The 25,069-nt window shown below is 38.1% G+C and overlaps 1 protein-coding gene across 20 annotated transcripts in view; it reads left to right on the forward strand.

The window, feature by feature from the left end:
- The window catches only part of DLG2 (discs large MAGUK scaffold protein 2), a 2,066,111-nt gene that overhangs the window by 1,559,650 nt on the left and 481,392 nt on the right, over positions 1-25,069 (forward strand). For 17 of the 20 annotated variants that reach the window (XM_082410132.1, XM_082410117.1, XM_082410128.1 and 14 more), the window contains one exon: positions 17,675-17,830. The exons of the other annotated variants lie outside the window; for them this stretch is intronic. In XM_082410132.1, coding sequence (XP_082266258.1) covers positions 17,675-17,830 — 156 coding nt within the window. The remainder of the gene's footprint in view (positions 1-17,674; positions 17,831-25,069) is intronic. 20 annotated transcript variants of the gene reach the window in all.

Genomic DNA, 25,069 nt, shown 5'->3' on the forward strand with positions numbered 1-25,069 from the left:
TATCTTGCCTACTTCTCCTCTTAAAGTTCTTCCTGGACATCAATCCTTTAGGAGCTCAGACTTTTGAAGAACAAAAACTTGGAAGAGCGTTTCTTTGGGAAAATTCTGCTTTCCCTCCTGTATCACAAGTCTCCAGTGAGCCAAGGGAATATAGTCAAATATAAGTTCTTTGCACTGACAGAATAGCTGCTTCAAACTTGGGGAAGAAAAAAACATAGTAAGTTCCAAACACAAATTAATATTTCAATAAGTTATCCTACCCCTCTCCTTTATTATTTACATAGCTTTAGAAAAAACAGGTTATGTTAGTCGAATTCAGATATGCCACTACCCCCTTTTATTATGAAACAAATGTTATATGTCATAAATGTTAAATGTTATAAAGGAATCTTTGGTACTTCTAGGTCCCTTAAGTACATAGCTACCATCTTACAGCAGACCAGACAATGTCCTTATGGCTAAATGCATATCTGAGTCAGCAGTAGCTGTTGATCATCTCATGGGCCTATCACAGACGCCAATGGCAGGAAATTAGAGGCTGTGGGGAGGTGAATTGAGATTTCTAATCCAATTTCCATACCCCTATTAGGCTGCCACCTAAATACCTTGAGTCTCTTGTGTGTAACTACAAGCTTCTTATAGGAACCCATTGATCTAGATGCTTCAGTAAACACAAGAGATTCAGCAATGCAGACAACTGACACATACACTGTTGGCAATTCTTATTTTGCTTTACATTTTCCCACTTAGTATCCTTCAGTGAAATATTGCATAGTGAACACTGGAGTCAGAGAGACCTGCCTTCAAATCACGTTTTGACTACTCCCTCATTGGTACCATCTTATCCTCTCTGACCCTCAGTTTCCTTATCCAAAAACTATAGGTAATATCCACTGTGAAAGTCTGTTGCTATGAGGATTAAAGGTGGTGATGTGTGTGACCAAACAGTGACTGAGAAATAGGGATTCTTTGCAATAACAATAAACTTATATTCAACCATTTTCCTTCCCTACCCGCCCCATCCCCAAAATTCAATTCCAAAGCTCAGGAAAGTCATTAGATTTTACAGAATATTTCATATGAAGACAAAAGAGACGATTATGGAATGACTTTTAAGCTCTATATTCTGCATTCCACCTTGCTGGCACTGAGGTGTCCTGAGCTAAACTGAAAACCTATGAAGTCCACTGGCTCTTTGATGTTCTGACCATTACTTTTCACTGTCTGTTTTTTTATTATGACCCTCATGTAGTTTTGCTGCATGATATTCATCTTAGTTGTGATCAGAATGTATCATTCTAAATTTTCTCCCTTCTGCAGAATCTCTTCCAGATTGGTTAGATATGGTAGATGGAAGCCTCCGCTCTATTGATAATCTTAAAAAGAAAAAGAAAAATCTCCTCCATCCGATTTCACTGCTGTATCTTCATATCAGTAGTTCATTTAAAAGCAGCTTTTGCTTCCATTGGATGTACTGGTCTAGTTGGGAGTTCCCAAAAAAAGCAATCTTGTCTAGATCCTCCTTATTGGCCAGGAGTCCTCTTTGCAGATGGACTTCAATGGCAATTATCTCATCCCTCTGGGTATTTTGTGCTCTTACTCAGCCTGCTGGAAATACCTTGGCCAACAGCATACAAGGAGAGATCTCTTATTTAAAATTCCTCAGAGCATGAACAAGAGGTCCATCAGTATGATTATCCCAAAAATGTGTTTGGCAGGGAGGGAGAGGAGGTTTGGGAAATGATGAGAATAGTCTGGTGACTGTGGGGAGTACAGTTAATATTGGCTGAGTTCTGCCAATGTCAAGCATTCTGATAAGTCATTTGGATACTTTTTTTCTGTTTATTTTCACAATAGTCCTGTCATGTACTATCTATCACAATTGGGCAGAACTGAAAATCAGAAAGATGAGGTAACTTGACTAAATCTGCACAGCTGATAGGTAGGAGAGTTGGGACCCAAACTTGGTTTGTGTTTCACTAAAATGTGTTACCACCTAGAATATTAAATATTCATAAAATTCTTCAAATATACCAAATCCCAAGATTTGAGGGAGTTTATTTTGTCTATTAAAATAGAAACTCTGCTATAAATGGGTTCATATGCTGTGCATTGCCATATTTTCAGACCTATCTTCCACTTTTCCCCTTCGTGCCCCCATGCTCCAACCAGCTTAACCAGATAACTAGCTTTACCAGCCTCCCTGACTGCTCTTGCAACACTCGACCAAACATATGCTTCCCTTAGCCATCGCCATCTTTATTTTCACATGTCCAAATACTCTCCATTTTTCTCATCCCAGCTCCAATGATGCCTCCTCATAAGATTATCCCTACTTCTTTCTACAGGATATCATTTCCTCTTCATTTGAATTCCCAAGACAGTCTATCCTTCCCCCCCATCACACGTAGCTGGTTTTAGCCTTATTTGATTAAACACACACACGCACATGCACACACACACGCACACGCATACGCATATCATCTAAGACAAAGTGATGCTTGAGAGAAGAATCTATGTTGGATTGGATTTTTATCTTCCACATCATCTAGATTCATACATAAAAATAGAACACAAATATAGTTATTTATTGAGCTCCTACCATATGGCAGTGATTATTTAAGGCTTTGTATATTGCATCTCATTTAATCTCATAGCAATCCTATAAGGTAGGGCTTAAGGTAAACCATTTTCTAGATGAGGCAGCCAAGATTCAATTTAATTAATTTCCCCAGAGTCACACAGCTAAGTAAGTGGAAGAACATAATTCAAACCCAGATTTTGTAGTCTGAAAGCTCATGTTCTTTCCACCATGTCCATAGCCTCCCTGTATGGTTTCTAAGTGTGTAAGTATATGTTAAATGAGTGAGTAGATGCATTAGTAAAAAGACTACAGTTGCTGTAAATGTGTTTTAATTGTCATCATTTCTATAAAAGGATCCTAGTTAACACACAATTTCCCTGAAGTAGACTAAACCTTAACTGTAATCTTCTTTTTTTTAAGTGTTTTTATTTTATTTCAAATGACCAGAAATTGAGTTTATTCAGAAATAGTGGAGGAAGTGCAATTAAGGAAACACATGCTGTGAACCAGCTCCAGTGAGTCCCTTGAGGATTAGGGATGGGCTGTATTTATGGACAAGGAGTGCAAAGAGGGGGGAGGTCCAGCCAGAGTCCCAGCAGCAAGTTCATTGGCTTGAGGTTGGGGACAGATTCTCGGTGTAATCGTCTTAACATTGAATATATTTGTATAACTCAAGACATATGAGATTCTGACAAATTTAAATAACAAATATGGTGATATCCATTAAGCCATGCTGTTAGTCATAACCAGTTTTCATAATGCTACATTACCACTCTTAAAATAACTTGCTAGTACCTATACATCATACAGAAATAAAAGTTACTCGTTATTAAATAAAAATTAGCCCTATAATGGGAAAATGTATATTTTCCATTTCTGTTGTTTGAGAATATGTAGATCTTCGGGGCTGAATTGAACAAGACCCAATACAAATCTCTAATAGTCCTCTGGAATAAAAGAATTTTTTTTTAATAATTTTAAAATATAGGAAAATAAATTAAGAAAATCAACACTGCCTGTAATTCCACCACTCAGAGAAAGCACTGTTAATGTTTCAGTGACTTTTCCAAACTTACATATAGGCATAGAGATATACCTGTCACAGAATTGGCCTCATACTACATATGCAGATTTATGGCTTTTTATCTCTCAGCTTATATGATAAACAATTTTTAATATCATTTAAAAGTCATTTAGAAAACATGCAATATTGAGAGAAAATAAAAATTTTATGTACATGTATTTCCCAGACATGATATTCAGTAAATTCCCTGACATACGCTTCCAGACTCTTTTTTTCTCGGTATCTATTATATAAAATTGAGATCATACTTTATGTTTTTTATTATTTACAAAAATTGGATTAAACTGTATATATACTATTTTAACCTGCATTCTTCATTCAGTAATATGTTGTGAATATCTTTTCACATCACCAAATCTGCTTCCATGGCAATGTTTTTAATACTTACATGTCCGTTCAATACTGATGACCATACACGTTTTTTCCAGTGTTTTGCTTTTACAGACTTTGTAACCATGACATTCTGTGTATACCTGTTGTACTCAATTTTGTAGGACACATTCCTGGAAGTGGGATTTCTGGGTCGTAAGTTCAGCGGTTTATACCACCACCACTGATGTATAAAGAAGGTCTTTGCAGCTATTAGAGAAAAGGTAGATGGTGCTATGTGTACTGACTTGGAAGGATGTCTAATATACAATTTAAATTTTTTAAATAAAAACAACTGCATGATAATATATATAATATGATCTAGATCAAATTTTTATTTAAATATTTTCTGTCTCCAGCTTATGTGTAGATTTGAGTATAGATATGAATTCGGGCATAGGTATAGATATAGCATTGAACACTGGGAATACAAAAATAAATTAAGAACATTTGCTGACTTAAAAGAATGTAGCAAACCAAAAAGGGAGTCAGAGTAAACAATTAAATTATACCACAGTGTGAATGTATATGCTGGAAGACAGAATACTGGCGACACAGTGGAGAGCTTGCAAGGCAAAGGGCCATCTGGCTGCCAGATAAAATAATGATGCCCATTTAAATTTGAATTTAAACACTGGATTTCAACTATGATAAACAATGAGCAGTTTTCAGTATAAATATGTCCTATCAATATTAGCATATTTATATTAAAAATGATTCTTGGTTTACCTGAGATTCAAATTTAACTGAGCATCCTGTATTTTTATTTGCTAAATCTGGCAATCTTAAGCATGGCCAGAAACATGGTTTTGTCACCATAAGAGGAAATCAACTCTTCGGAATGAATTCACATCCACAAAAGTGACTAAAGATGGATGTATAAACTGCCAGATTTCTTGTTTAAATGTCTGTGGCAATCATGACATTTACTAAGTGCCAGTCAGGCGCTGTGCTAAGTGCTATTCAAGCATCATTTCGTCTAATACTCATCAGGCCCTAAGAGGTAGGCGCTATTCCTGATCACAAAAGAGGAAACTGAGGCACAGAGGTAAACAAATTGCCCAAGATCACATGGTTTCTAAGTAATGAGGCTGGAACTTGAATCTAGACAGACTCACAGCTTGCTCTCTTTGTTCTATTCTCTACTGCCTTTAAAATAGGAGCTATAATTGCCAGGATGACTGAGAAATATAATTAGACCCTTGAGGGAAAGTATATGCTAGACAAAGAATTTTTTAAAATAAAACATAATGGTTACATACCCAGGCTTTGCAGCCAGGCGACCTGGATTCAAAGCCCATCCCTGCCACTAACAGGTCAGCTCTGTGAGGAGAGGCAAGGTACTGCTAAGTCTTGCAGATAATAGTATTATATATGCCTTAGAATTAATGGGTAAATTACATAATATATGATATATAAAACATATGTAGCACAATGCCTGCCTCATAGTAAGGTCCCGAGGTATTTGTAAGTAGATGCTGATTATGTTGTTGTTGTTATTATTATTTAAAATACTCAGAGTACAAAACCAAGTGGCAATCATAAAGAATACACTATATAGGAGTTTAGAAGAGAGAAAAATCTTCAATCAGCCTCCATAAACTTCAGGGGCTTTATGGAGAAAGTAGGATTGAGACCCTGCTAGAAACCAGAAACAAGTTATACATACATTCACAGGAACTTCCTAAAATACATGGTTGGAAGAAAGGACCAATCAATGTAAATTTTAGTTGGATGTGAACCATCAACTCAAGATAACTTATGACCTCAGGCTATCTCTTCATCCGATTTTAGAAGTGCAATCCTCTGGAAAGAGAGCAAGGCAGTGCGACAGCAATCTTTTGTTCTTATGGATGTCTTATCCTTCCTTCCTGGCTACCAGACAGTCTTCATAACCTGCCGGCAATAACAGACCCGAAAGAGTAAATGACAACAGCTGCATGAAATAGAGGAAAATGTACCATTTCCTAAAGGATGGAAAAGAAACCCATTTAAGGGATTTGGTTAAAGCCAGTTCATCCTTCCTGTGGATAAGTAGAGCATATATTTGAACATTATCTTTCCTACAAAGGAGCTGCTCTTATACTCCACCTGAGCTTTCATTCAGTTAAAGGCATAAGGGGTTTTCTCCCCTAGAGTCAGTATTAATAATGTAAACTCGACATACAGAAGTCTATAGTTGAATTAACATATTGCATTCTGTTTTAGAAGATATGATTTAGCTAAACATATTCAGAAATTCGTATGTAGGTGTGAATTTTAAAACTCAAGATCTAATCTGATTTAGAAACCTTTAGTTGCAGCGTTACAGATAGAAATCATCTTGGAGCCTCTGAGGAAAGAAAATTATTGTTGTAGAGGTAGAGTTTTTGTTTTGTAATATTATGTTTTAATACCATGATAAACAGAGAGAAACCCTAGTGAGATATTAAGCTTTGGACCTTATTGGAGGCGGGGGGGATTGTGATGTTCCCCATATTTTTCTATTGTCCAAACTCTTTTGTTGTTTCCAAATTTTTCTCCCAAAGGAATGGTTTTGCTTTCTTTATACCATCTTTGAACAGACCTGGCTGAGAATATGAAGATGTGGGTAGTTACTCCACAGGCCAAACCTTAGAATACCAGTGGGATGCCCAGCTTACCTCAAACGGTTGTGCCCCGCCTACAGCTCTGCCAAAAGGGCAAACCCAAAAGGATGGGGTGGCTCGTCCCCCAGCCAGACCCGAATGGACTGAGTGTGTACTTGACCCAAAGGAGGCCAGTTTAGAAGCTAGCCAGTGACCAATGTGCTTTACTCAAAAAAGTGAACTAGATCTATCAAATTCTCTCTTAAGAATTTTTCATTGAAAAGCAGGCCAAGTGAGCAACTATAAGTGAAAGGAGAAGCTAATAGTTAATGATGTAAAGGAGGCCGGAGGGTCCATCATGAGTCATGTGCAAGTTGATGTTATTAGGAAGCATAAGCTAAGAGCAAGCAGAAACTGGGAGGTAGAGCGTACCTCATTTCTAAACTATCAGTTAACAAAAGTGGTGAGTAGAGAGAGAAGAAAGAAATAGCACAGAGAGGAAAGGTGTCATCTTGAAGGGAAAGCTCTGGAATAAAGATCCAGCTCATCGGATCTCACCCTTCCTCATCTCCGCCAGTTCAGCTTTTTCTGAGTTCCGATGTGCATATGTCCTACTACTTGAAGTAGCTCAAATAAGTCACTGTTCCTTGCAATCAAATTTCCTTGCCAAAAAAAAGTTTGCTCAATGACAGAGGGAACATTTTATCTTATTCACTAATCTATATATATCTAGTACCTCTCTCTGGGCCTGGTACAGAGTAGGCCTTTGGTAAATATTTATGAAATGAATGAATGAATATGCAAATGAACAGTCAAAATGATTAAACTCATTTAATTGCATTAAGTGCCCACTAATCTCCATGGCTTCCCATCGCCTTTGAATATTATAGTTATACACAAGACCTGCCCATCTTCTCAAGTCTGTCTCCTACTCAAGCCTTTAACAAATTCCCTAAATGGGGCTTGTTTTCAGATTCCCCTTTAACTTTGCACATGCTGTGTATTACCACTTCCTAGAAAGCCCTCTTTCATCCCACCCCCGCCCTGCACCTGAATCCTACTTTCCCCTGTGGTTTCTTTCACATCTTAATTCAAATCTCTTTCCCAAGTGGTAAGAGAATTAGGTGTTCTCACTTCCCACTCCCTGACAACCCCGTATATAATTTTGTACTCCAATAAAATATTTTCCTGTATCATTAAAATTTTTCATGAATATTAACTTTAATAACTAAATGGGGATATATCTTATGTTCTATACCTTTATCTCTTTGTTGGACATTTTGATTGTTTCCTTTTGTTCTGTTTTGCTCTTATAACAAACCACAAAGACTTTCTGTGGAAGCCTTTATTCACTTTTTTTATTCTCTTCTTAAAATTGCACACAGGAGGTAGAATTGCTGAAACAAAGGGCAGGATTACTTCTAAAACTCCTTAAATATATTGCCCAATTGCTTTCTTGAGATGTTTTAAGGGGGTTTTACACTTCATAGCACCAGCATTATGAGTGTCTATCTTACCATACCACAACTAAATTATGATTTATCGATTTGAAAATCCTTTATTATTTTTAAACAGGCAAAGGGGGAGTATCATTTAATTTGTATTATTTTTATTCCTGCTGAGGTTAAACATTTATATTTGTGTGTCTATTTGTCACTTTTATTTCCTCTTTTGTGATTGGGCACTAGCAGCCTCTATTTTCTATTGAAAGTTTGTGTTTTTTCTTATTGAGTTGTAGGAACATCTTTAAAATATTGATAAATATATTTGGGTAGATGTTTCCCCAGCTTGTTTCTTGTTTATAAGGTTTTTTTTACTTCGGTGGTTTTACATTTTATGTAGTCAAATCTCTCATCTTTTATGTGATTTCTTCTATTTATCATATGCTTAATATTTTCTTTCCCATCAAAATGCTATGTAAGTATTAACCTGATTTTTTTCTGTAGATTTATATTTTATCCCATGAGGTCAGTTAAAAATTGTTTTTAAATCTTTAAAAGTAGGTTTACAAAAAATAAAAGAGTTTAAACACTACAACAGGACATATTAAACGTTCCTCCAACAATTCAAATCCATGTCTCAAAGGCCTTGGTCTGGCCATACTGATCTGGTGTCTTAGATTATATTTGTTTCAACATCTTTCAGAATGCCACAAAAATACTTTTGTAGCTGGACACATTCACCCAATACCACAGTACTGTGATGCCTACGCTCTTTGGAAATATGCCTGTTAATAGTCACCATTGTCAAGGTCATCGACTTTCAACATCTTATTCCAATAAAACACTCATGAACCATTTATAACCCACTGTCATAAAAGGGGCCAATTTTGCTGAAACCCAAACATTCTTTGGAGGAAATAAAACACTTAATAATGCAAAACTTTTAAAATGACTTTAAATGGTCTGCCGTTTCTCTCCTCAATAAGCAAACATAGTAAAATATAACTGAGAGTGATGTTTCTATAGAGAAAATGGGGAATCCATCCTAATTTCTGTTTTTAAAAAGTAAATATTTATAGATTATGGTACATAGACTATTATTAATAACAAATTACTTATGGCCCAACAGTTTGCTATGACACCACAGCTGTGAGCCACACAGGAAAGCAAATCATTATGAAGGTGCAGGCATAAATCTGGGGTTAGAGTTGGGGATATCTTGTTAAAGGCAAAGAAAATAATTGAGGAGTTCAGAGAAAGTGAGCATCGCCCTCACGTGGCTCTGATACAGGATCAATTGCCTTTACAATCAGGAGCAAAAGTGAGCCTTTAGAAGGCACTATTAGCCAGTGCCTCTTGTGATACTGAAAACCACTGATTGTTACTTTCTTCCACATTATAATAAAGTGAGAGCAACATTCTCAGAGGCTTTGCTTCTCTGCAGTGTGAGTGCCTGAGGGTAATAATCGATGAGGGTAATAATTTGATGAGGTCGCAGTGAGTGCCCTGCACTGAGCTCGGTGCTTTACATGCATTCTTCCTCTATTTCTCACAGCTACCCTCAGGCTGATATTGCTGTGCCCACTTTACAGATGAGGATGCTGAGGCTGAGAGAAGTGAAGAAACAGCAGTTCACACAGGGTAGAATTTGGAGAACCAGAATCCAAACCTAGCTCTGTTTCTTTGCACTCACCACACTGCTTCATAATAATTTACTTCTGTGTATAATTTTATAATTCACAACTTTGCCGGTCTACAAAGAAGGCTTTTTAGTATCATTAAAATGAGGAAGCTAAGTTTTGGAAAAGTTACATGAGTGTGGTACAAATAGGCGTCTACTCCAAGGGCCCCAGTGGTAGAAGTCTTTGGGGGCCCAATCTGATGATGCTAGAATTAAGGGGATGAGTGGGCTCTTACAAATCATCTAGACCAATCTGTTCTCCAGATCTCTCTATATCAGACTTTAAGTTCCTGATAGTACCTTCGCCAAATGGCTAACACTTTTCTGCTTAAAGTGTAAGAGGAATCAGCCTCTTCCTTAATCCTTATCATTGTAATGTCAAATTCACGTGTTGAGCCACAAAGTTCACCCCTTGATCCGACATTCTCTTTTATCCCCTAATTACTTTTAGGCTTCCCAAAATTCTCTGCTTAAGACCTATTAGCCCAGGCCTGAAATTCAATCCTCTTATGCTTCCTTCTCCAAATCCTTTGCTCAAAAAGCAATGTGTTATTTATAAAGAAGAGTATGAGGCACGCTTTTAAGGTTTAAAAATCTTTTTCTCCAAATTACATCAGGGTCTTTGTCCTGCTAATGTAGTGCATGGGGCTGGGTGCTCCGTGCCCACTGAGGGCAGCCAAGGAGGGTCCCAGCAGGATGAGGGTTGGAGAATCTGCATGTATACAGATTTATCCATCTCAGTCTACGTGACAGAGAGATTTATGGTCAAAGGCATACAAATACATAACCCAGATCCTTCCTACTGCAATTTTAGGCTCTTCCTTTTAGTTCTAGCTCAGGAAGAGAGAATTTAAAGTACTGATCATGTTTTTTTTTATTACAGCTCTATTCCTTTTCTATGACAGTGCTTCATTCATACCTTCTTATGCTCATGGAAGCTATGGGGAAACAAAGATAGATGAGATTTGGTCCTGATCCTCTATGAGCTAATAGTCTAGAGAAGGAAAGAGCTCAGTGCACCAAATATGACAGTATAATGAGGTGAGAACCCTGCCTGAGATGGCCTGAGGGCTTGGAGAGCAGTACCGTTAATGGAGACGTGGAAAACTCAGTAAAGTGAGTCACTCTTCCTGTACCTCTAAGAGAAGCGAGTCGTATTCCTTTGACCTCCTGTCTTCAGGTGCCACACAGATGAGTATTTACAATCACCATCACTGTCCTCATCATCACTGTATTTAACTCGTCTCTGGTACAGGGCTGGGAGTTAGGGTGTGGCAAGCAAAACACACAGGTCAAGTGCAAAATTTAAGGGGGTACCAGAAAACTCAGTAATTTAGATAATAATATTTTAATACAGTATTTTAGAAAATAAAAGTGATGCAAAGCGAACAAAATTTTAAAGACAGGATCAGCATGGTATTGGTCTCAGGTTCAAGCATTTGTCTTTTATTTTTGAGTGGCATAGTCTAATTGAGGTGATCTGAAAAGGACAATGAAAACAAAGTACCTGTTTTATTTTCACTCTTTTGATTGCAAACAAAAGATCTGACCTAGGCTCCCGTAAGGAAATACGGTAGGATGTGATAGTTGATTTTCACTATACAACTAATGTCATATGGGAACCAGCAGAGAAGTTCAGTAGCATAAGCCTTAATAGCCCCCTTAAAAAATGAACCAGGCCGTTATTTTGGATTCAAGAAACTGCTAGATACTTTTCGCAACAAAATTTGGTGCTCTATAATTAATGGACACAGCTACAGCTACCCTCTACCTGTCCGCATCTTTCCCTTCTGCTACCAGTTTACAATTTTTTTTCTGCTCCTTTATTCACTTTCCATAGGAGTATCTAATTGGTGTTGACTTTTTTGAGCACTACCGTACAAGCCAGGGTTGCAGAGTCAGGCAGGGGTCCCTTCCTGGTCCAAGCAGCTTTGGCTAGGGAGGGGACTGAGTTGGGTTGGAGTCGGGTGGAGCAAATGGGAAGGAGCAGTTGCAGGCAAGGTAATTTTCCTTAGAATAGGGTTACGTGAAGCACCTGCCTCTAATACACCAGCATTGTGGACTAGCAATTGAAACTGCCCCCAGAAAGCAGAACAAATAGCAAGTGCTAATGGTGTTCCGAGAAAAGAAAGATCACCAAGGGCCAGGGTGTGCTAATTATATGCTATAGGAGCCTGCAATTATAAACCCATAGATATGCAAATAAATGCTGATGGCTCAGCACTGGAGACTACAAAGCTATTTATCTATGGCCCCTGATAAGTGGACAGCAAGATAAATGATTTGTTTATAAATTCACTTAAGAGATTGCACTAATATCTCTAACTATCTTTCCCCCCTTCTGGGGGCATCCACAAAATGAAGAGAGCCAGTAGGTACCTTGGATTGGATTTCCATATTCATTACCTTCTGACCTAGGCTACTCTGGAGGTTTGCAATGGGATAAACAGGCCCTTTCAATTGTGTCTGGCTGATTCACACTGCCGAGAGTCATTTCCCTGTGACACTTCTTTACTGCATACATTGGAAGTGATGGTGACATCTGTTCTTGCCACCCAGATCCCCGTGACAGCTCATAAATTGGCATTTCTTGTCTGTCTGGCAGAGAGGTCACAGAGAATGTAACTGCAGGGAAATACTAAGAATGCTGTCTGCTGGCATTAGGCTTTATGGAACTGAAGGCTGAGAAGCCTTTGAGGGGCCCCGAGCTTGTGGGGTGACTCTCACAGGAAGTGAGAGCAGGCATTGCTGTGGCCAGACTTGCACATACATGAAGCCCATCCCTCTGAGAGTTGATAAACTGTGCACACCAAGTATTTAAAGCTGTCAGTTCCTAGTATTGAAATAAAGAAGTAATTTGAGATCATTAAAAATTTTTTTAAAAAAGAAAAAGACCTGTCAGTTCCTGACAGTTTTGGAGTTTCTGTCCTTCTGTCATCTAAGCTGTAGTTAATGATGGTCTAAAAATTTTAAACCTAGTTAGGCGATTCAGAATAACTTAGGGCTTCTTGAAAATGCCAGAAGTCTTTTTTTCATTTCTCTCAGTGGAGAATGTTTATAAAAAAACTCTGTATCTATACCTATAGATATACATCTCCATCCATTCATTCAAAGAGACATTTCTGAAGTAACTACTATGTGCCATTCCCTATGTTCAGACAGTAGTAGTAGTTACTGGATATTTTACTGTGGCTGGTATAGTACGTAACACATAATAGAATTCTAGGACTGTAATAAAGCTAGCACAGAAACCTTCAAATGTGAACCCCATTTTTATGTCACATAAAAGGAGATTCTCGCTGATATTTTTAATTTAGTTGTTTGGTTGCATGAGGACTTTGTGTTTCAAGAAGTCTTTGCCAAGCCTGTCAAGTGTTTTGTTATGTTTTGGTGTTTTTTCATCTACCCATCTTCTGAGATATCAAGTGTTCTCACAGTCAAGAAAAGAAACTGGATTTGATATGTCTACTCTTTAGCCAGTGACTGTACAAAATAACATTCAAAAAAACAGAAAAGGAATCAAAGCTGAGTGATAGGTAAAAATAAGCCTGCAATATGAGTAGCTGTATCTCTTTTGATTGACTTTGATAAAACTTTGAATCAAGAGTAATTAAGCTTAGGCAAGGAATCAATCCACTGTGAAACAATCTGGAAGTGACTTTCTAAAATCCAAGATATTTAAGCCTGCCCCAAACACCAAATCTTCTAAATATGTGAGTTGTGAAATAATATTATGGTCATAAAATGGTTCCAAAAAATATAGGTAAAAGGCTCACGAGTTCAGCACTGAATAATAGTGTGCTGGGCCTCATTTTTTTTTTTTTGTCTTGAATTTATTGTAGAGTTCAGAGACTAAAATGTTTTCCCTAATTTAGATGAGTACAATACAGGTAGGATTTTTTTTTTTCTTAAGGTATGTATGTATTAGCCAGCTTTGATTCTGATATTTGTCTCAAAATATAGTGCTACTAAGGTAAAAAGACTAGAAGAAAATTGGTAACATCATTTTCTTGGTCTGTGGAGACAACATCAGACTGAGAATATTGAATAAGCTCTTTAGGCAGAAAGTCCAATGTTACTGAAATGACATCACCATGACAATGTTTTATGGCCTCAAGGAAGTCATTGATTCCTTTATTCTTAGGCCCTGTGCTGGCAGTTTAGATCAGCTACCATTTTTTTTTTTTAACATCTTTATTGGAGCATAATTGCTTTACAATGGTGTGTTAGTTTCTGCTTTATAGCAAAGCTCATCAGCTATACAAATACATATATCCCCATATCTCCTCCCTCTTTCTTCTTCCTCCCACCCTCCCTATCCCACCCCTCTAGGTGGTCACAAAGCACTGAGCTGATCTCCCTGTGCTATGCGGCTGCTTCCCACTAGCTGTCTATTTTACATTTGGTAGTGTATATAAGTCCATGCCACTCTCTCACTTCATCCCAGTTTACCCTTCCCCCTCTCTGTGTCCTCAAGTCCATTCTCTACATCTGCGTCTTTATTCCCGTCCTGCCCCTAGCTTCTTCAGAATCATATTTTTTTAAATTTTTTTTTTAGATTCCATATGTATGTGTTAGCATACGGTATTTGTTTTTCTCTTCCTGACTTACTTCACTCTGTATGACGGACTCTAGGTCCATCCACCTCGCTACAAATAACTCAATTTCATTTCTTTTTATGGCTGAGTAATATTCCACTGTACATATGTGCCACATCTTCTTTATCCATTCATCTGTCGATGGACACTTCAGCTACCATTTTATATATGTATTTTTTTTAATAAAGATGCAGTGGGTTCTCTAAACAGCCAGGGGTTCTAAATTATACAATCAGAAAATAACATTCTTTAAATTTTTCTCTGTACAAAGAAAGTGTTATTTGGACTTCTGATAGAGTTAAATGTATTAGCACCTTATGGTAGGCCCTATCTGTAGCTATTTCTTTGTATTAGATGATCAGTCTTACATTTTGCAGGAGTATATCCGTTAATATTACGTCCTGTTTATATAACAAAAAAATTACACTCGCTGAAACAAGATAGTTTATTTTTATACACAGAAGATATCCAGAGTAGGTAGTCCAGAGGTGGTATAGTATCACTCCACGTCATCAGTGACACAAGCTCTACCATTATGCTCTACAATCTGTATTGTTTGCCTTCATTCTCAAGGTTGCTTCGTGGTCCAGTGTGACTGTTGAAGCTCCAACCATCATATCTGGGTTCCAGGTCAGCAGAGGGAGGACGTGGGAGAGAGTAAAATTGCAGGGGTTTCAGCTAAATTAGCTTCCCTTTAAGCAGCCATCTCAGGAGTCCCACAACCACATCCATCTATAAGGCTGAGAAATAAAGTCTTTATTACAGAAAAAGTGCCCAATGAAAAAGTTGATATCTATTAATAAGAAAAAAGGATAAGAAATAAGAAATAGGAAAAATTAATGTTTGGGGAGCAATCCAGCCATCTCTGCCACAGTGGCTCTATTTCAGCGTGGAAAAATTGGAGAATAATAGCAGGTCCTCCTGTGATAACCTACACAGAATAATTCCTATAGAGCTCATGCATGCCTCTTCATTTCTTATTTAATTCATATTTATGCAGCCTATTAATACAAAGCTTTTTCCAAGCTGAATTTTTGTGTAGACAACACATTTTAGGTACAAATAAGACTGTGATCTCCCAAGGCAACTTTAACCAGAATCATGAGTCTTTCTGTCTCTAAAACTATAGGAAATGTACATTAATCTTCATAAAGCTGATTATGTCAACAAAGCAAAAACAGACCTCCTCCCCCCAAATCAAACAGTAGTCAATCTATTTTAAAAGATGTATTTCAGTGGCTAACTAAAAGTATCTTTCCTTTAACATTACTTCCCACAGTGTGAATTACTTATAAAAACTGATTAAAAAAAAAAAATCTTTTTAAGAATGATTTTGCAGCTGCCTTTTTTAAGGGCTGGTGTTTACCATTATAAATTATGTGTATGTATAATTGATAAACAGAAATTTACAAGCTTACTAGATTTTTAAAAAAATGGAGCACTTGTCTTCCCTAAGAATAGATTCCCTAATGTAAGAAAAATGTCTGGCTCTTTTATTTAAAAAACCTTTAATTCTTCTTGTAAATGTTACAGGGTTAGCCACTGGGATAGAACAAGCCAACTCCATTGTAAAGTACTTCATTTTACCACTGAGATAGGTATTCTGGAGGACAAAATAGGCCTCCGGATTCCTCCTGCCTACACCTCAGCCCTTCTACTGTGTTATACAAAATAAACAGATCAAGGAATCTCTTTCCATGTGGTGGAAAGCTTTGTGTTAGAGAAGAATCCAAGTCTCTAGACAGTATGTCTAAGCCATGATTGGCCACAGTAATATTATAAATTAGGTAGTTTGTTTTTAATGCTTTGTTTATCCTCTTTTCTTCCCTGTTCTCCATCCTCAGTCAGTTCAGGAAGCATTGACTGAGCACCTATTATACATTAGGGGCCATGTTGGGGGCTAGGGCTACAGAAACACAGACTGTGCCCTCACTGAGTTCACCACCTACGCTTCCTGTGCCTTTGCTCAGGCACGTGGCCGCCACTTCCTGCCTCTGGTGTCTTGTGGCCCCTAGGGGTGCTATCTGCCTCCCCTGGGTATGATCTCGTGGGTATCGCCCAGTTTCCTGACATGCTCCTTACCTTCCCGGCTAAGCCTACCCTTCCTGGGTCCATGGCCTAGACTGCCAGTAGTACTTCCATTTAAGTTCCGATCTTTCCATTCTTACCTTAATGGAAAGATATTGGTAGTAATTTCAGACCATGTGTTTAAAAAGTGGGGAATAGAGTTGTGAAAAAAATTTTTTTAATAACCAAGGACTTTGTTTTTACATGGATCTTTGACCAAAAATTGTAGAAAATTTTACCCAGTCATACTATGCATGTTTGTAAATAGCAGCTATAAAAATGTTGCTATTTTAGATAATGTTACAGTATCCCTAGATGAATTCACTTAATAGAAATTTTACTAAAATGATTATCCTCTTTGTAGAAAACTTTCTGAAGTCAATTATTGGGGGATAAACTATGAATAAATATATGGAGGAACCACTCAGGTCATATAACCTATTAGATTCCTGGGTAAGGCCAACCCCCACAAGGCACCAAAAAAAAAAAAAGCAATATAAATGTGGGGAGTTGTATTCATTTATTCATTCATACATGCAGTCAACAAATAGTTAATAGAATATGTACTGTGTGCCAGACTCTATTTTAAGTGGTTAACAAAATAAATGTAGTCTCTCTCCTCATAGAATTTATGGTGTAGTGAGAGTGACAATAAAAATTTAAAATAAACAAAAAAATTATTTCCTGCCGAGAAAAAATATTGTGAAGTATGAATAGGTGCTGTGAAAAATAACAGGGTGTCCTGGCCAAAGTGGTCAGGGAAGGTCTCTGTGAAGTTCACATTTAAGATGAGATTCAACAAGGTGGGAAAGTCGGGGGTGGGGGGCGGGTGGTGGGATGAACTGGGAGATTAGGATTGACATGTATACACTAATATGTATAAAATGGATAACTAACAAGAACCTGCTGTATAAAAAATAAATAAAATTAAGAAAAAAAAAAAATGATGAGATTCAAGTTTAAGAAGGAGCCGTGCCAGAGAATCCCAAAGTCTGGCATTTCAGACTGGCTTATCCAAAAAGATACAGCATTTAAAGGATGATTATGACTCTACCGAGGTATCTGACACATGGATTTTAGTCATGCCACATGTCAGCCAAAGTTCTAATTCTTAAGCCGAGAACCTGTTTCCTAAAGAGACTCTTAACTCACTCAGGCCTGATGAAGCCCATGGCATTGTTTGGGTTGTTCACTTTGGAGTATGGTGAAATGCTGCTCGTTGCACAGTTGTTTAGTGTGTGTGCTAACCACGCGTCTCTTTTTCTGCCTCTTGTATCACCAGGCCTCCGGAACCTGTTTACAGCACTGTGAACAAACTGTGCGATAAGCCTGCTTCTCCCAGGCACTATTCCCCTGTTGAGTGTGACAAAAGCTTCCTTCTCTCAGCTCCCTACCCCCACTACCACCTAGGCCTGCTCCCTGACTCTGAGATGACCAGGTACTGCATGCACTTCCTCACTTCATCTTCTCGAACTGCATGTGCTTCCACAAGGGTGAATGGGTAGAATCCACCTCTGCTCACTTCTCCTGCACTCTACATCTTCCTCAGGGTGGAAAGATGTTCTGCTTCCTTGGGGCAATGGGAGAAATTAAGAACATTGACTTTGTTTTTCTAGTGTGATCACAGAGCACTTACACATGATCACATGATGCTCTAAATGTTCTTGATTCCCATGCATTTTTAATAAGGTATTATATTTTTCCAGAAAAATTAATTCTGAAATTTAATTAGCACTATTTTCCTCATACAGAAGGATGAAAGAGAACATTTATTGAATACCTTTTTGATTAATACATTTTGAATAATAATACCATGCTCCATGCATAACAGCCTAAGAAGTAGATACTATTACTGCCATTTAATATTTTAACTAAATTATTAAATTAATACCACCATTTAACTGACTCCTTGAGGTATTAAACAACTCATCCAAAACTACAGAACTAGTTGGTTCTAACTAACCACAAAGAATATAACCTTCACCTTTACAGTATGTTAACATCTGTTATCTTATTCAGTTACTCCCATTTTATATAAGAAAACTGAAGTTCAGAGAAGTTAAGGCAGTTCCCTCAGTATGATATTGCCAACAACTGTGGAGTCCAGATTTGATCTTAGAACGTTTTGAGTTTTTCCACAATTTGTAAACAAATTGTCCTAAGTCTAAAGGTTGGACATAATTCTGCATTATAATCCTAAAGCATGTGTATGACAAATAATAAAACCCTATCTTCCTGTAGCAGCCAGTCAGAGAGAGAGAAAGAAAAAGAGAATACAATGTTCCATAAGGTAGTTCCAAATTAGTTTAAAGTAGGGAGATCTCAACTGTGATGTTTCTACATGTAATGGGGTGCTTATATTGTTGTTTTCAGACAGAATATCTTCATATGTCTTCATAATATTATTAGGACTGAGAAAATACAGATTTTAGAGTGATTCATAGTGAAGAGGGTCTCCTTAGAACATCACCTCTGTCTTTGGAGATTTTCAAAGAATAAGTTTAGAAGTCAATTATTTGCCTCTCTAGGGGAGTTAAATAACAAATTTTAAGTTATAGCTAACATTTCTAGAAATAAATGAGAAACATATTTTTGGCTATGTAATCAGCTGGGGCATTTTCACTAATTTGCAACAGGTAAAGCCTAAGAGCTTTGCTTGTTTTAAAATTCTTTATAAATATTCATTAAATCCTCCTATACTTTTAACAAATTATAAAAACTTTTTCTTGGTACAGTGAACTATACAATTTTGAAGCTAAGAGGGCAAAGTCACCACAGCCAGAGGGAAGTGAGAAGGAACACACACACCTACAATAATGACTTTCTAGTAATTATGCATCTATAAATAGTCAGCTACATAAAGGCAGCTAACATTTATTGAGCTCTTCCTGTGTGCCAGGCATGTTGTTAAGCACTTCTTACAAATTATTTCTCCTAACCCTGACAATCACCTTATGAGGTAGATGTTATCATTATCTTTGCTTTACAAATACAAAAATCGAGGCTTGAGAAGTTACCTGACATGCCCACGATCATCCACCACTAAGTGGCAGGGCTGGGATTCAAACCCAGGTGACCATTAGCACCTGCATCAGCATAGGCATGACGGCCCAGACGTCTTTGCTTGCTGGAAAAATTCTCCACCCATTTCTCTTTGTCTTTCCTTTCTCTATTTTTATCCTGCCTGCTCATCTCCCTTCTTCTGGCTCAGTGTCAATGAATCTTTTTTTTTTTTTAACCCGTGTTCTTTTTTGATGAACACAAAAATTACATTCCTTGCCTCCCACTGGGGATTGTGATGCATCCCTTCCTAAAAACTCACCAATAAGTGGATGACAGAATCTACCTTTTGTATGGACCCACCAGATATGATTCTTCTCCATTTACCTTCTGTAATCTGTATTATGAAAACCACAGGGGTTTTTTCCCCAAATTAAAAAAAAAATTACAGTATAATGTTGAATATGTGTTTTTCGTATTGCACACCCTCAGCAGTCCTGATATGCACCAGTCCCCACGCTCACCCTTCATCTTCCCTTTGGGAATTCTATTTTCTATTTATTCTCATTCTGTCCTCGTCTTTTTCCCTATTCTTTCCTTTCTTTTTCCATACTTTTTCATAGTTATTTCTAGAAAAAAGTCATACATACACAGACACACCCATTTTAGTGGCATTGCCACCAATACACTGATACTGAAATTCTTGATTTCTCCCCCACTTTGTTCCCCTTCCACACTTGTCCAACTCAGTCAATGGCACATATATTTACACCACTGCCCAAGCCAAAACTTGAAAATCGCACTTCACACTTTGTTTTCCCTCACACCCATCATTCAGTCTATCTTCAAGTCCTGTTGATGCTACCTCTGAAATATATCTCAAATCTATTAATTCTCCTCTACTTCTTTTTCCACCGCTTTAATCCAAGCCTCCATCATCTTCCACCTGTAATAGTCTCCTAATTGGTCTCACCCCTTCCACTTTTGTCCTCCTCTTTTAGTCTCAGTGCAGCCAAAGTGATCTGTTAAAAATACAGATCAGATCTCTCTCTCTCCTTTGCATTAGGATAAAATGCAAAGTCATTAACATGGCACCCAGGCTGTGCATGGTCAAGCCGCTGCCTGCCTCTTAAACATCTCATGTCACTCTTCCCTTTGCCGAACACACTGTTCACACCAGCCTTCCTTTTCTTCACAAAATGCACTGAATCTCTTCCTGTCTCAAGCGCTTCACACATGCTCATTCCTCAAACTGAAAAGCCCTTCCTACACTTTGCCTGATTAACTTCTGGTCATCTTAGGTCTAAGTTTAACTTGTACTTCCACAGAGAAGCTCCTTGAAAAAGTAAATCAGGTCGTCTACTCTATTCTCTCTCTCTCTTTTTTCCCATATGACTCAAGCAATTTATAATTGTACATTTATGTGATTTTTAAACCAAATGCCTATCTCACACTCTGTGCTGCAAGGTCAATGAGTGAAACTCTGTCTATTTTGTTCACTGCTATATCCCTAACACTTAGCCCAGTGCTGGCACCGCAGGAGCTGAGAATTACTGAGTGCCTAATTAACGTGGAAATAAGATCTGAAGACAAGCAAACAGATACCTGTTTCAGGAACAGGTCATGGCTCAAGCTGTGCTTTACCCATTTTTTTACCTCCATGAATGAATGAATCCATGCATGGAAACAAATAACAACAGACTAGAACTAATTTTGTGTATTTCACTTTCACCTTCAATTTTCTTGACGGTCAGTGTCTACATTACAGATTGATTAGGTAGCTCTCAGTTCTTCATGAAGACTGGGCAATTCCTTTCAGAGATTATTTACTTCCTCTCCAATGGGAAATACCTCTCTCAGCAGATGTTTCTTGAAATACAGCCAGTAATTCAGGGGACAAGTTCAAAGATTCTAGTTCCATTTATGACACCATCACTTGCTTTTTCCACTGTGACCTTGAATAGCTTAGAGAATATCAGAGGTAGGTGAGAACTGAGAGTTAGATAGACAAGCCCTTATCCAACTCTGTTAATGATGAGGAACCCAATCCATTGTCTTCATGGGTCCACGTCTTACTTCTACTCATGGTGAAATAAAAGTATTTAGGGATCTTTTGCCCTACAAAGAATATTACAAGAAAATATCAATTCATTCGACCAAGATTTATCAAGCACTGACAAAGTGCAAAATATTATACTAAGAACAACTTTTTACAAATATGTAAATTGAAGAGGCCAACCAAAAATGTTGAAGAAATGCCTAATCTTTAAGTTGCAATATGTGTTAATATATATTTTTCAGGGCCTCTGAGAAATTCCCACAGTCTATTTCAGAAGTATGCCCATATTGATATAGTAATCACAGTCTCAGATGATGATGTAAGCTAGTTCTGTGAAAGTTAGCCCGTGAACCACGCTTCCCTGTGTACCAGTTAATCTCTAATCAGCATTCAGAAAAATGGAGGTAAGTCAGCAAAAGCAAGGAGTCAGTCGTCTGTATTCTCTGCCTTTTGAATACCCAAGTTCTCAGCTCTTTGAACTGATAGCAAATATCCAGGGATGAATTAATTGTATACACAATTTACTTCTATAACATCATCTAAAAGAAAACAGAGAAGTTATAAGTTTTCCTTAGCAAAGCACTTTAAATTACTTGGCAAAGTGTCAGCTCCTAAGGCTGCAGATTATGTTTAGAGTAATTGACTTTTCAGATCTTGCAAAAGCAAGAAATGGGCAGAGCCTGGAATAAAACTAAAATTTGGATCTCTATGAAAAACAAATGGGATTGCTGTGAGGCTCCTGCTTATCCAGTATATCTTTTTCTTTAAAAAAAAAAAAAAAAAGATGTAGTTTTTGATGTTGTAATTGGTTTTTCTACTTTGGGAAAATGGTAAGTTATTCAGCTTTTAATATTCCTGGGGCAAGGAAAATCATATTCTTGCCTGCTTTCTCGACATACGGCGTATTTTCATTCGTCCTTTTACATAATTGGTCCTAATTATTGTTTTGTCGTTGATAAACAGAGACTGAGATAAACCAGATGAAGGCTAATTAAAATATGTGGGCAGATTTGGGATAGGAAATGGACTCCGAAGTATTAGGTGATCATAAAACATCTTTACTCCTTGAAGAGATGTATTCATGGGACTTCTACTAGGTCACCAGAGATTAACCTGGATGCTAGGCATTCAAAGGTGAATAAGACATGGTCCTTCCCCTTAAGCAGTTCAACATGTAAATGAAGAATTCATGACTGTGCATTGTGATGTACATCTGCTAAAGGCCCCTGGTTTCTCCAGTGTACTTAGTCTCTAGGTAACTAAAAGCAGACTATTATAAGAGGTACCGATGGGAGCAAACATGCTCTCAGACTGTCCCTTCTGCGAAGGTGTGAACATACACATATACACAGGAATCTTCCCCACTCACACCTTATCGTATTCATTCCTAGTCATTTAGAAGAACCATTCTTCCTGGGATACTTAACCTTATCTTTTCATAGGTCCATCTGCTAGACTAGTTTCTAACAATTTTCTACAGGGCTCAGAATCCAGGTCCATAATTCACTCCTTGTGTAGAAATCAAAGTTGGCTGCCTCAAGCCATTCCTAGTTTGGGAACACAGAGCAAGATCTTTCTCTTACAAGATTTCAGCCGTATGGCAAAGTTATGGTGGCCTATCTTTGGCAAGCGTTCTCTTCTTATAAAATATTAGAAAATGTACCTATTAATGTTTTAACTGTCTCAAAGTCTATAAACCCAAAATCAAATATAACTCCTAGACATAATAATGCTATCATAAAAGTACATGTGAGTCTCTAAAGGTAAACAGAGGGGGAATCATCTGACTCAGCCTCTGCTTTTCTTAAAGTTTTCTCAAAGACACTGAGCTCGTCAGTCAGATGAGGGAAGAAGTGTGTGCCAAGTAAAAGGAATAGCACAGAGTTAAGCCTCATGATGTGTAAAAGCACAGGGCACTCTGGAACAACCAGTAGTTGTGTGTGGCTAAGGGTTATCGGGTGGGTGATAAGGTTGGAGGTGCAGGCAGCTGCAGCTCGTAGAGGCTGTTACTTGCCAAGCTGAAGATTTTGAATTTCATCCTGTAAGCAGCAAGGAGCTGTTGAGGAGATTTAATGCTGAGCAAAGACATAATTCAATTTGTGTTTTTAGAAAGATCACTCTGTCTGCTGTGTGAGAAGAGTTTGAAGACAGGGAGACTAGTTAGCGTATCAAGGAGGGCTGAAATCATGAAGACCTAAACTGAAGCTATGGAGATGGAGAGATATAAATAGATACAGAATTAATTATCAAATAGATTGGGTGGTACTTAGTGATTGACTGATTCAAGGGGAAGACTTTTCTGGCTTGCAGTATTCATGAGATGGTGATTGCATCGTCTCCCCTTGGAGACAGGGGGCACTCTTGTCCGCAATAAATATATTTAAACATAAAACTCGGTAGAGGGAAACTCAAGGAAGGAAAGGGAGGCAAAGTATATGAGGAGGTCTCTTGTTTGAAATGAAGGCAACCTGATGTTGTAGAGGAGCCGGGGATTGTGTCCAGACTCTCTAGGTTTGAGGCCTTCTCTTGGGCATTCACTCACCAGAAAAGGAGGAAATTAATCATAGCTGTGCTGTTCTCCTCTTAGGACTGGTGTGAGGACCCAGGGAAATGGAGCAAGTGAATTTTCGTCTAGGCACTACCTACATTAGTCATTATTAATTGTTTTCATATGCTTATTCTGCTTTAAAGCCTTGAGCTCATGCATATTTATTTTTGGTGTTATCACGAATCAGGTGAAGAATATTTACCAACACAGGTATATCCCCAGGGGCCAAAAGAAAGCTGTGGATGCTAATTTCTTCTATCATTCTTAGTGGCAGCATCCTCGTCACCACGGGTAAAGTCATCTATTTTCCCTTTTATTATTGCATTTATAGTCTCCCCGTAAAAGGTGGCATATTTCTGAAGCCACATGCGACTTCACGCATGTATAATTTTCTTTTTTTAATCTACTCACATAGCAGTATTTCTAACCCGCACGTACCTTGTCAGGAACGTAGACAAAATGACAGCTAGGGCACGGATTAGTAGCCAGACACTTGCCGTATGTACCTTCTTGTTTCTAACAATCCCAACAACTCTGTGGAGGGTGAGTTTTGATGTAGCAAACCGAAGAGCCAGGACTCCAGCGAGGGCTTTCCCACGGCCAGGCTCCTGCTCTCAGGGAGCCTTAATCCCTCTCGCACTCACCACGGCTTCTCACTCAGGCCCCCGCGTCTAATGTCCACAGTGCCACAAATCTGTGGATCCTGAAAGCAATTCAAACCTCGTTCACACGATGTAATCTGGGAAATGCACCATTAAAAGAAGAAAGAAGATGCTTAACAAATCATTGACCTTCTTATGCCCTTAAAAGGCTGAGATAATCTGAAAGAGTTCTTAATGTCGTTTTTAATTAAAACCAGGAGAGGAAACCCTCCGGGCATGGCTCCTAAAGCCCGACTCCTTCCGGAGTTTATGCAGCAGCTTCTTCTTCAAAGGCCTTCGCTGCCTTTTTGAAGTAGGTGATCACTAAGCCCAACTGGAATTAAGCAAACTAAGGAGAGATTAATGACTCCCACAAAGTCATAGAGGTGGCTCTTGCCACATTCCGTGTTACAGCCTCTTCTCTGTGCA

Source organism: Balaenoptera physalus (assembly GCF_965194825.1).
Source record: "Balaenoptera physalus genome assembly, chromosome: 10".
Lineage (NCBI taxonomy): Eukaryota > Metazoa > Chordata > Mammalia > Artiodactyla > Balaenopteridae > Balaenoptera > Balaenoptera physalus.